A 12,489-nucleotide genomic window follows, 5' to 3' on the forward strand; every position below is an offset into this window, starting at 1 on the left:
GAGGTATTGATGAAGGCATTGTATGTGCTGAACTGGCTTAATCCTAAAAGTGAAACTGAAATGGAACCTGTTGTTATGCACCATATCAAAAATGTCAAAGATTTTTCTGAAAATGTACCTAAGGTTAGTGTGTTTAATCCAACAACACAACAATGGGAAGGTCCTATGTCACTAATAACCTGGGGAAGGGGATATGCTTATGTTTCTACAGGAAACCACAAAAATTCATGGATCCCAGCAAAGTGGGCGAGACCTTGGGTAGCTAACAGAGAAGAAACTGATTGCAATTATGACAACCCTTAACCTCAGAGGTGTTATCGCTTTTAGCAACGGATGTAGCCAATGTTGAGAATACCACTTCGTAAAACAGAGCAGCAATTAATTTTTTGTTATTGGCTATGGTCACAGTTATGAAGAGTTTGATTGTATGTGTTGTTTGAACTTAAAAGATAAAAAAAGATTTGCAGAACAAGAAAATAACAGAAGATGTTGGGTTTTTGGGTTGGATGCCTTGTTTGGTTAAAAGGAATATTGAAAACAGGTCCATTCTTGTTAATTGTAGTTGTATTAGCCTTAACGTTCTTACCCTCTATTTCACATTGTCTTTAAAGCATGATACGGCATATTATTAATATTATATTAAATAAAAGAGGGGGAGATGTAGTGGCAGAGCCCCACCCCGCCCCGGGGGGATGGGGTTGTCTCCAGCCTGGCTGAGAGGTGAAGCCAGAGGCAAAAGAAATGAAAGGAGCACCATTAGAAGGTAACAATGAATGAGCAATCGCCAGACACACGTGTGCAGAGCGCGTGGACAGCACATGCAGCCTATCACGTTATTGTATAGCACGAGTTACAAGCAATCACATTGTTACAAGGTGCGTGGACAGGGCAGCTTTGCTATAAAGCTAGCCCAGTCTGACAATAAAGCGAACTCTGTGAACATCACATTGGTGTGTCAGGTTCCGTCTCTCACATGGAAAAAGCAACAACGTTTATGTCTTGCTGTTTCTTGTAGAGTCTCTTCTTGGCAGCCTCAGAGACCTGAGTTCCCTGTACAGCAGCATAGAGCAGCAACTGAACAAAACCCTGAGGCAACGCAGACATGCGGGAGATGATGACTACAACATTGAGGTGCTGCTAGGCGTGGATGATTCTGTCGTCCGATTCCACGGCAAAGAACATGTTCAAAACTACCTCCTCACCCTAATGAACATAGTGAGTATCTTCCATAGTGCTGCACTGCTTGTTTTGGAATGTGAAAGGCTTTTATGAACCCTTGCAGGAGTATCTAGGAGACTATGCTTGGGACAAATACAAATGTGATAATTTTGTCTGCTGTTGGATATGGTTCTTTGTTTTTAAGGTGTTTCTTTAAATGGATCTTTTTTTGCAGTAGTTTTCTATGGCACATTCTAGGGTAATTCCAAGAATTTGGAAATAGTTGAAAAACAGTGGGGAAAAAAATGTAAACACTTCTAATAATTCCTGACTTCTCCCACAACACAGTTCTGAAGGAGAACTTGGTTAAAGAATAAACATGTAGAGCAAGAAAGTGTTCTCAACACCTAACAGCTCTTTGAAAGAAAGCAAACCTGCTAGTAGCATCTGTTCCTTAACTGCTGTGGCAATAGCTGTATTTACACAGAAAGTGCAAAGGAGCAGAGACTCAGAACTTTATCATAGAGTGTCTTATGGGGTTCGCAGGTATATTTTCTCTACATATACATTTCTGGCTGTAAAATCAATGGCTAGGTGCTGTATTTGAAGATACAGTCTTGAACCACACTATCTGATTCCATGCAAATGCACGTTACACAAGGGCAGAGTTCACACTATACATTACAAGTCGCGTATTATACCAGCACTGAATGCTAGAATTGCTCAAGCTTAAATGTTTTCTGTTTTTCACATATTAGAAAAAAAATCTTTAAAATATATATGAAACTAATGTAAAGGAGATGTATAGTGCCTTGCAATGTGTGGCCTTAATGCATGTAAGCATCAGACCCATATGGACACATCAAGGGTGTCAACCTCATCTTCATCGCGGGCCACATCAGTCTCACAGTTGCGTTCAAAGGGCCGAATGTAGTTTTAGGACCGAATCTAGTTTTAGTTTTACTCCTACATTTATGTGGTCCTAAAATCATATTCAGCTCTTCGAAGGCAACTGTGAGGCTGATGTGGCTCCTGGTGAAAATGAGCTTTACACCGCGGGGATACATCTTAGAAGCTATGAGGATCATGAAGTTTTCCAGGAAATAAAACCAATATCACAAGGACAGATTTTAAGAGAACAGGTTTACAGTTAGTAATGGTTTGATGAAATGATTGTTGTGTATTTTTAATTTTGTTTGTTTTCCTTTGGTTTTGTTTTTACACTCACCTTTTTATTCCTGGAATTAAATTATTAAATTAATTCAATTATTATTAAAATTATTACATTAAATTAATTATTAAATTAAAGTTATTCTATAGGCTTATAAATCATCTTTGTAACCCTTTATTCTGTGTGACATCAGCTGCCATCATTCCTGACTGAGAGAATTCAATCCCTTCATTATTGCAAAGTACTGGAAGCACCTTCTCCCTCTCATCCCAAAGCCCCCATTTCAGGTCCCCTTACTACACAGCATTCCACTTCAGGAGGGACGTCCAATGTGAATAACAGGTGGTGCATTTGGCCTTCAGTGCTTCTTTTATGGTTAGTTTACATGCTTGTGCTGTTAATCTTTTTGTCTGCGTTTTCCTGCTCTTAATGCCTTCCCTTGCTCCAAACTTGATACCATTTTGCCTGCAGTGACAGGCAGCGACGCTACATGTGGCACTAGCACATGAAGAGCTTAATTGAGGCTCAACCTTTCACTTAGTTCATTATAATGTGAATTATGTGGGGGGTGACTGGTGATTGCTGGAGTGACAGGAATAACCCCCTTGCACCTCATCAGGCCAGTGGAAAATCTGCTACCAGTGGGTTAATGAAAGAGGTGAGATCAGTGACACCATGAAGTGATGGGAAAGCAGGTAGTAAGACTCAGCATTGTTTCCAAGACTTCTTGGGACAAGGCCTTTTTGTTAGACCTCAGGTGTAACGCAGGTAACACAGAAATGACAGAAACTCTGCATTTAGAATGATTGAGGTGTTACTTCTCCCTCATGCTCTCTCCCTTTGACCCAAGCTTTGATCCAATGTGACTTTATTGCAACACTCCCATTTAGTGCACACTGTGCAACAACTGCATCATGTGGCTACTCAGGTATGGAGACCTGAGGCTGAAAATTGTTACCTCTTCTGTTTCAGACTAAAAATATGTTGCCATATCTAGAGAAGATCTCTTTGCTCCCTTTGCAAGTGCCTCAGTCAGCTAAATAGACTCTCTCTTCGTAAGGAGCTGTGCTGCCAACAACATAAATCCTATGTGTGTGAAAGACTCTACTGCTTAGGTACAAATGAGATCCCTCAATGCTGAGTGGAAGTAAAGGGCCAGGACCAAACTGTACCCACAGGTATGGTCTCATGGTAAGATCCCAGTTAGCTTTTAGATGTTTTAAGCCAGGTCCATTAAAAGAAAAACTTACTTTTCTAAGAGCACAAACATGCCGAGCATCTTTGAAAATCTGCCCCACCTTTTCTAGCTCCAAAAATAAGGACCAGCAGTTTAAAAATCTAATGCCTAGTATTTGACAGGAAAAAAAAAAGCTTGTCTATGTGAATTTAAACCAACTGATATGTTTTCCAGCATAACTCTGTGTAGAATTATAATAACTCTGTACAGAATCATACTGTGCTATAAATCTGGAATAAGAAACTCCAGACATATACACAGATTTTAACTGAAAAACAGAATTTAGTCTACTAGATTTACAACCTGCAGCTTTGTTCAGTCTCATGCCTTTCCTACTGTTTCTGTAGTTGGGCACTTGTATGTTTGAGATCACTGGTAATTCAATATGCCACTAACAGTAAGTAAATGGATACTGTAGAATCTTGATTTGATGAAAAGAGGCTGTTGAGTCATGTCTGTGCCTTTGGTTCCAGAACCCGAAGCATTTAATCATAACTTCCTCTCCTCCTCTGACATGCACACAGAAAGCCTTTGACTGGGGTGTGTTAGGGAGCTGGGTGTGAAGCTTTTTGAGGAAAAACAAGCCACTGAACCTGGGCTGCTCTGTGCATGATCTGAGACACCAATGAATCGACAGCAAGACTTTCATGGCCGTGAACGTATGTCTACTAACTGTGTATCTTTGTTATTAGTAGAAGCTTCTTTTTTAGGCTTGAGGGACACAGAAAGCACACGAGCAAGTCTTTGCTTGCTCCTAGATTATCAGCCACTGGGAGTGTAGCTGTTGCAATCCAATACACTGCTGACACCAGCACACACAGTTCAGCACAGCTGAATTTGTTTGACAGACATGAACCTGACTTTTGGGTTCAGCCTTAGGTTTGGATTTAGTGGTGTGAAGATCCAAGAACTGAACCTTGCATATTTAGACTTGCATCTTTTCCTAAAAGTGGGAGGCTCTGGGTGAGAAAGAATTTGTGACAGATGTTACTAGCATTCGTGAGGATTTTTGCAAAGCTGATGGTAATGATCTGAGATTTGCCTTCCCAAGCAGGGCAGTTAAAGGCAGTTTTGCCACATGTAACGCAGCATACGCAAGATAGCTCCACTGTAGCTTAAAGAGAACAAACATATACAGGCATCATAAGCAACACTATTTTGCTCAAGTGCAAAAAAGCATTATATCACATTCATTCAAACCTATGCCAAGACTAGTTATCCCAGGCACTGTGCCATGCCGACACAACCATACTGCTCTTGGTGCCAGAGCTGGCTCATTGGGAACCAAGCACTGCACAGCCTCGCCATGCCATTGGCAGCTCCAGGCGTAGAGGTTCATTTTCAGCTGAAGAAATGCCTGAGATGTTTCCCTATACTTAAAATTTGTATGTACTCTTGGCATAAGAAGCAGGCTGGAAAAACCAGCATCAGCGATGCATCTAAAACAGATGTTAAGGGTCAGCTCTGGAAGTTGGAAACCCAGCTCTTAAGTGACTCTCTGTCAGGAGCCCAGTCCTGTGTCTGTCACATAATGCTGTGCCATACTGGTGTTGAGGTCACTTCTTGCAAGAAGAAAATCAGCTTTCAGCACTGTTTAATGTTTTATGGAAATATGACACTGTCAGTATATCTGGTGCTTTGCAGCAAGCTCTTTTATTTGTGTTATGTTGTCTCTCATAACATTGCTTTGCTCTCCTCCATGCTACCTAAGAGAAACCTCTAGCAAAAAGAAAAGCTCTTTATGGCACTGCATTCAGTTTAAAGGATTTTTTTTTTTAAAAAAAAGACTTTAAAAATGTCCTTAAAAGACTTTAAAAGTCTGTAAAAAAGACAGAATGGTGAAACGTTCATAGTGATTGTTTTCAGCAAGAGGTAGCCAGTACGGTTGGACACTCCAAAAAAGCTTGATGTTTTCAGCACTGTTGTGTTAGACCTGAAAGTAAAGGTCTCCTGCATTAGGCAACTGACATTTGTTACTCCCTTGGGTGGTTACTTAAAACAAAGTGTCCCTGGATTAACGTAACTGAAATCAGAAAGATATGCACAGAAAGCACTAGGTTTTACTAGGGGATTCTAAGTGGGTTTGGGATTTGGCAGTATTTATATCTATCCTTTTATTTTTTTTCTGGAGAATAATCCAAAATTGGCCAGGAGAGTGGTACTTCCATGCATCTTTCATTCTCAAATTTCCAACTGCTTTTGACAGAATTCCTCTTTTGGTGATCACTATCCACTCAGCATTGCAGTGTTGTGGGTATCTCCTTCTTTCTAAATAACAATTGTAGTTTGTTGTCCATCAGTACTACTGATTTAGCAACAAAAAAGAAGTCCACATTTAATTATAATTCTGTGGTTTCAGGGTGGTGTATATCAGAACTGATCAGTGCTGCAGTCACTAAGAACCTTGTGATTAACTTAAGTAGGGAGAGCCCCAGATATGTATAAAAGTTTCTGCAGAGGTCTCCGTGCACACACACTACCTGCAGTTCCTTATCTATCCATCAGTTGCTCTTCTTTGCATTTTTTACAACAGAGGTAAGATAATCATGACTCTAAGAGCCTTTCTTGTTCACTTCTGCCTCTGTCTAGAAGTGCATAGCATGGCCTAAACACATTACTTGAGAGATATCCTGACATTTTCTGGTCTCTAACCCGATCATTTGCCTGACAGTTACTACCTCGGATAAAGGAAAAGAGTCAGATCAGTGTTCATTCTTTTCTGTGCAGTTCCACATGGAAATGAGAGCTAATGCTGGTGACCAACTACAGCATGCATGAGGTAAGGTAATGTGCAACATTTTTTCTGTGCAGACCTACCAGACTATTCTTGCTAGCAGCATTTCAGAAGTGCCAGTTTCCCCTGAGCAGTGACTTGTGGTGGTGCTTACCTCCAAGACTAATTTGTATTGCTGAAGAGTGTGAAATAGTAGTTAATGTAGTTTTTGCAAAAGTAGAAACAAGTAAACTTTTGAATCCAGAAAATCTGAGATGAAAAGTCATTGTTCATGTGAGTAACAAAATATTATTGATAACGTACTTGCAACAAATCATTTTCTTTTTACCACATAACTCATGAAACATCAACAATAACTCTTCATTGAAGATGATTTCAAAGTACTGGCTTTTTAGTTTTAAAAACATTTAACTGTCAACAGCAGAGCTGTTCCATGGTTTCTTAGATGTCTGTGGCTCCATCTACTGGGACTATATGTCAATACAGAGCCTGAGCAAGCTGAGACACCTCTTCCCTGAGAAGCTGTACATTGACTACAGTAAGATCATTACCTCTTTTAGAAGCAATGCTTTTGGAACAATCTAGTCATTCCTGAAAATATTTTAACAACAGTAATCTTTTTCATATGGCTTTATAAAAACAAGATGCAGGTAAAAAAAGGAAATAAGAAGAAAAGATGATACAAAATAAATGCAGGGATAGATGACAGACACGGAAGAGTATCAAGCTTTAAAAATTCTCTTAATAAAAAGTTGTATAAAGTTGCCAGAGTAGCCCAAGTTCAGCACAGTTCCTGCCAGGTTTTTTGCCTCTGGTCAGTGGCTTTCTGAGAGGCTTCTTTTTGTTGCAGAGTTTAAATGTGTGTGAGTGTTTGCAGAGCCTGGACATCTACAAAAAATCTCACGGGAGGCAGCGGGAGTCTTGTTGCCAACTTGACTGGGCTGTGGGCTGGGTGTTGCATTGGAAGAGGAGGAAGAGGAGGATGCAGCTTGCATTCTCTCACTTGATGCCATTGAACAGTCATCTTCTAGCCTAGCTTCTGTGCTAAGTGGGTGTGCTTGAGTGGCACAGTTCAGAAGAAAATTTCTGCTTTATTTCCTCACATTTCAACATCACAGTGAGCACTGAGGGATGTTCTTTACAGGCAAATAGCCTGTTCCATCAGTGGTGAGTTTTTCTCATGAGTTTGGAGTTGTTGCTCTTGCCTGTCATCCAGCTGATGGGTTATGCTGTGGAGCCGAATTGCATGGCTTCGAGAATGGCCCAGGCCCTCTCAGTTCATCACAAGACTGAAGAGGCTATGTCAGCTGTTTTTCCTTCAAAGCCGCACTTCACAACCCTGAACATTAACACAAATATTTGATGCTGTCAGGCTTATAGCTTAGCTGTTGTCTGTCAAGGTTATTAGTTAGGGAGCTGTTTCTATAGGATACTGTCATCAAGCATTCACTTCTCTTGCATATCAGTTTACATCATTTTTAATCTACTATTTCCCTCAGCCTATGGTAAAGACGAATGGTAGCACATGAAGGTGTCTCTAAAAGAGCTCAACACACTCCTTGCCATTTAATCTAGTGATTTATTCATATGGAAAAGCAGACCAGTAGATGACTATTTTTTTCAAAGCTGTTTCATTTCCAGTGATGTGAACAATGAGGCAACTGATGGCATTAATCATTAAATTCTGAATTACTCAACTCTCCTCATTGCAGAATACTAATTCAGAAACTGCACTTTGTTTCATGCAAGTTGTACACAGGAGTGTAACTAGTTTCAACAAGGCACAAACAGAAAGTTATTGAAGCTATATGGTCCCCAGAGCAAGTCAAATGAAGCATTGATGTAAGCAGAGAACTTGCTGTGAGTGGGCAGACACAGGAAGCTGTCAGCGAAGAAACTTCTGTAACCTTCCTCAGCCTGTTCAGTTACTCCTAAATTATTTCTATTGAAATATCTTGGTAACTTAGAAAAGTCATCAAAAATGCCATCCATTCTAAGAGAAGGAAATTAAGAGCTGGTAATCAAGGTCATACTGTTCTCATACTGAGATTTTCATCAAAAAATATTAAAGGAGGTTGCTATAGGCAAGACCTGAAACACAGAATAGGAAACCAAACTCTCTCTGGGTCAGCCAGTAATAAAAAAAGGAAAAAGCAAGGGTGAGTCCAGGATTCTCATGTCTCGTGGTGCTTTGACCTGGCAGCCGCAACCCCTCCTAGTCCTCCTGCAGGTGAAAGCCAGAAGGGACACTGATGCGAGCAGATCTGGGAGATGGTTGGAGGAGACTGTGATGATTGGTGGGGCTTTGCTGGGAAGGTGGTTTACTCCTCCAAGTCATTTGGGATCTCAGCCCTTGGCAAAGGCTGTGGGATTAGCCTGCAGCCCCTACCTGTGCACCATGGAGGATGAGTCAGTGGGCGCTGGTGGGCAGCCCTGACAGGGAATTGCAAGGTATCTGCACAAAACCAGCTGTGCATCTGCACCTGGCTGGCTGGCTGCCCCAAATTTGAAAGGCCAGCTACCAACAGTTCATACTGCGAAAGGTACTTAGAGGAACCGTCTAATGTAGCTGGGGGATGTATGGTTGACTGTGGGTCAAGAGGCAGCAATTTCTGTGACAGGTGAGAATCCAGCCACTTTCCCCTTAGGCTATATGGCCAGTTGGACATCTGTGATATGTTTCACAAGTCTGGATCAGGCAAATCAAGCTTACTGGGCTGTGATTTATCTATGTGCTTTGTACCAATATCTTAAAATGTAATTTATTTTGCCATTCTAACCACAGTGTAGATGCAGTCACAGCAGTTGGAAAATGCTGTAGTCTACACTGATGTTTGCCGCACTTTTTTTAAGATCTGTGGCCTTCCAGCAAGGTAACATGTTTCCCAAATTTCCTGTGTCTAAGTCACAAGAATATATATGAATCCTGTAGTGGGGTAAAAAATGGTGTTATGGAGAAATCTTGAAGACTTGAATCTTTCAGTCAATTCCAGGATCCTTTTTGTCTCTAGGAAAGTCATACTTGTTGTTTCTTGGCATAAGGGACACTGTTAATGTTTTTTCTGACACAAACCTTTGTTGGAGCAATACTATTGCATTAGCTGGGAGAAAATATGAAATGACTGATCAAACTTAGAGATAATTGCTTAACAAGACGGGCACCCTGACTTACATGCTCATTCCTTGTAAAACTGTCCTGCTGACAGTCTGTTCTCAGCTGGTCCTAAAAGGGATTACATTTTTAAAAACCATGGACTGAAATCATTCTGCCAGGTCCCACAGTCTGGACAACTCAGAATGACCTTTTTCATGAGAGGAAAAGGGAAGGTCTGTTTAGCCTCATTCATAAAAAAAAAAAAAAAAAGAAAGAAAACATCAAACTTCTAACTCCTTCTCCAATATACCAGTCTCTGAACAGTGGTGTTTATTTTTCACCAGTTACCCATAATATAATATTTATTTTGCTTTGAGGGGAATGAGTAACTTCATTGATGATCTGCGGATTTATACTCTGATGGCAGAGTATTTCTCACCTTCCCAGACACAAGGAAGGTCCTCACTCAAAGAGAACAATTTTTGATCTATCTGCATAATTCTGTGGTTTTTAACTTCACCTCCGCAAGTACTCTTCTTAGTACAAAAGTGACCACATACTTCTAATTTATCTTGAGAAATTAGGGCAGCAGCATTGGTTGCTTCTAAAAAAAATTCTTCAAAACAAAACCCACTACGAGATATTTCAGTTGTTCAGTGGAACTGCAGTATTACTTGTAATCAGCTGCTTATTTTCACAGAACTGCTGGATACAGCATTTCTTCAAGATGTTATTGGTTTGCGAGAGTTGCTGGAAGGTGGTAAATGGGGCCAAAATTTATTGGAGCATTAGAACTAACAGAGGAAGTGACTATCTAATCTTTATTTGCTTTGGAAATATCTTCTTCGACTAGAATCAAAATTCAGCCTTTAAATGATGTGTACAGATCTCACTGGAGACCTCTGCAGACCTACTTCGCTGCAGAGCTGTGGACTGTTTTATGAGGACTCCCTGGGGGCTCTTTCCTGTATGTTTTCTGCACTCCTTGAGGATGAGGGTTTCGAAGTCTCATGAGGTGGTCTTTCGGATGGGTGTTTTCTCAGGCTAGCAGTTGTTTTTAATGTAGTAAGTTGTTTTTAATGTAATAAGTCTTTTAATGTAGTTTTAATGTGGTGTTTAATGTAGTAAGTCTTTCTAGATCACATAAACATCACATGCTTTCATGCAGTTGGTGCGTTAACTTGCAGAAATTGAGTATATTTGGAGATACCACTATTCTGTAAGGTATAATACAGCGCTTATGCCTCTGGCAATACCGTTCACTTTAAAACTTTCAGATGAAAATTTCCAAAGCATGTCTGGGATTTGGAAATGCTTTGCCCATTAATTTTAAGATTGATCTAGAATCAAGAGTACTGTCTGTAAAACTAATCACATGCCTACATGTGTGCAGAGACAGAACCTCATTATTCAGTCATTGTCTAAATATTCTGCCTTCCTGATGTAGAGCTTCAGAATGCAAAAATAGCTTTAAGTCAAATCCTCAAGTATTTTTCCTAGGACAAGCCTATGCTGAAGTTAACAGCACAGTTCCTTGAGTGAGAGCTACTGGCAGCTGAATCTTTTAGAAAAAGAACAAAAATATCCTCGCTCACTCTCCTTGTTATAATACTAATCCCATGTGTTTAAACTGATTGAATTGAGACAAATGATTGATGAAGCAAACAGAAACAGAATCTGGAATTCATCCACAGCTGGAGTGGCCAGATGACATAGCAGAGGTGGCCATGTGGAATGGATAGTGATAGTTTTATCTATTGTTAAAGCAAAGTCTAACTGCTTTTAAATTCCTTCAGTGAACTCACACTGCTATAGCCTTGCTTTCAGAAATAACCTCATTTCCCTCATCATGTTTATCAAATGAGTGAAATGAAGCATTCAGATAAGAATTTGCAGGATTTGAACTTAAAGTATGTTTTTTTTCCCCAGATCAACTTTTCTATTGGCCCTGATCCAAAGGCTGTTAAACTTGAGAGGGGTCTTGACTTGTGCTTCAGAAAGTTCTCTGTGAGGGGCTATGTAATGACGTTTCTCACTGCATATAAATTATTTGAGACTTGAATCCTCTTCTAAGAAGACTGTTGTGGTATAAGAAATAATACATACATGGCCTTGGGACTTCTCTTGGTATCATCAGTGATTTTTTTCTTTTCAATCTTTTTTTTAATTATTTTTTTTGTTCCTCAGGTGAATGAAATCTACCACGATGAATCCTTGGGTGTTCACATAAATGTTGTGCTGGTCCGAATGATCATGTTGGGGTATGCGAAGGTAAGCAAGCGTTTGAACCAGTTCTCTGCCATCATTTTCTTTGTAATTATAGTCCATGTGAATCACATGAAGTGCTGGGGAAACAGAACTCAACAGCAGGTTCCAGAGAACCTGCTTGGCATGTGGTAAATGTGTTTGCGCCCTCATTCCTGAAGCTGATCATGGGTGTCCCTTTGTGACACAGGTGCAGGCCTGGTGCAGCCTGCCCGGGCTTACAGCCTCAGTTCTTGCCTTTGTGAGTCCTCAGGGAATTAAATCCGTTTTGTAGAAGCAATTGTTTTGGTTGACCAACACAGCTTGCTCGTGCACTCCCTCCAAGCAGTCTGCCAGTGTAACTATCCCCTTTCCTCATTTTGCATACACTCCTTTTATTGGATCAAAGAACACTTCTCCACTTTGTACTCCACAGAGAGTACATGTAACAACACGTTGATTTTGCTTGTAATATTCTCTCTGAGTTTAGAAACAAATGCTTGTTAAATGATTCAGGATGAGAGGAAAGTGCTAATGCTGTTTAGCATTTGATAAAGATCATATCTGTTCCATTTAACTCAGGTATTGAATTTGGACCAGTCAAAATACCAGTTTGATGTTTGTCTTGCAATGAAAATTTCTTGAGCTTGTAAGCACGCACTGTAGCAAGTCTCACAGAAACAGATATTTAATCTGTGTTAATCAGTACACATTTACTGGCACTACAGAGTTGTGCACCAGCTGAGGCACTGTCCTATGTGTTTGTATTATTCACTTCCTCCATACAGGCTGTGTGTGTCACTACTTTGTCATAGCTTATTTCAACCGAGTCACACTGTCGTCTGGCAGTC

The 12,489-nt window shown here is 40.3% G+C and overlaps 1 protein-coding gene across 1 annotated transcript in view; it reads left to right on the forward strand.

Annotated features, from left to right (window-relative positions):
- The window catches only part of ADAMTS3 (ADAM metallopeptidase with thrombospondin type 1 motif 3), a 130,152-nt gene that overhangs the window by 91,251 nt on the left and 26,412 nt on the right, over positions 1–12,489 (forward strand). Inside the window, exons 5-6 of the mRNA XM_082051279.1 lie at positions 1,016–1,215; positions 11,582–11,665. Coding sequence (XP_081907405.1) covers positions 1,016–1,215; positions 11,582–11,665 — 284 coding nt within the window. The remainder of the gene's footprint in view (positions 1–1,015; positions 1,216–11,581; positions 11,666–12,489) is intronic.

This window comes from Streptopelia decaocto (genome assembly GCF_964273445.1).
Source record: "Streptopelia decaocto genome assembly, chromosome: 4".
NCBI lineage: Eukaryota > Metazoa > Chordata > Aves > Columbiformes > Columbidae > Streptopelia > Streptopelia decaocto.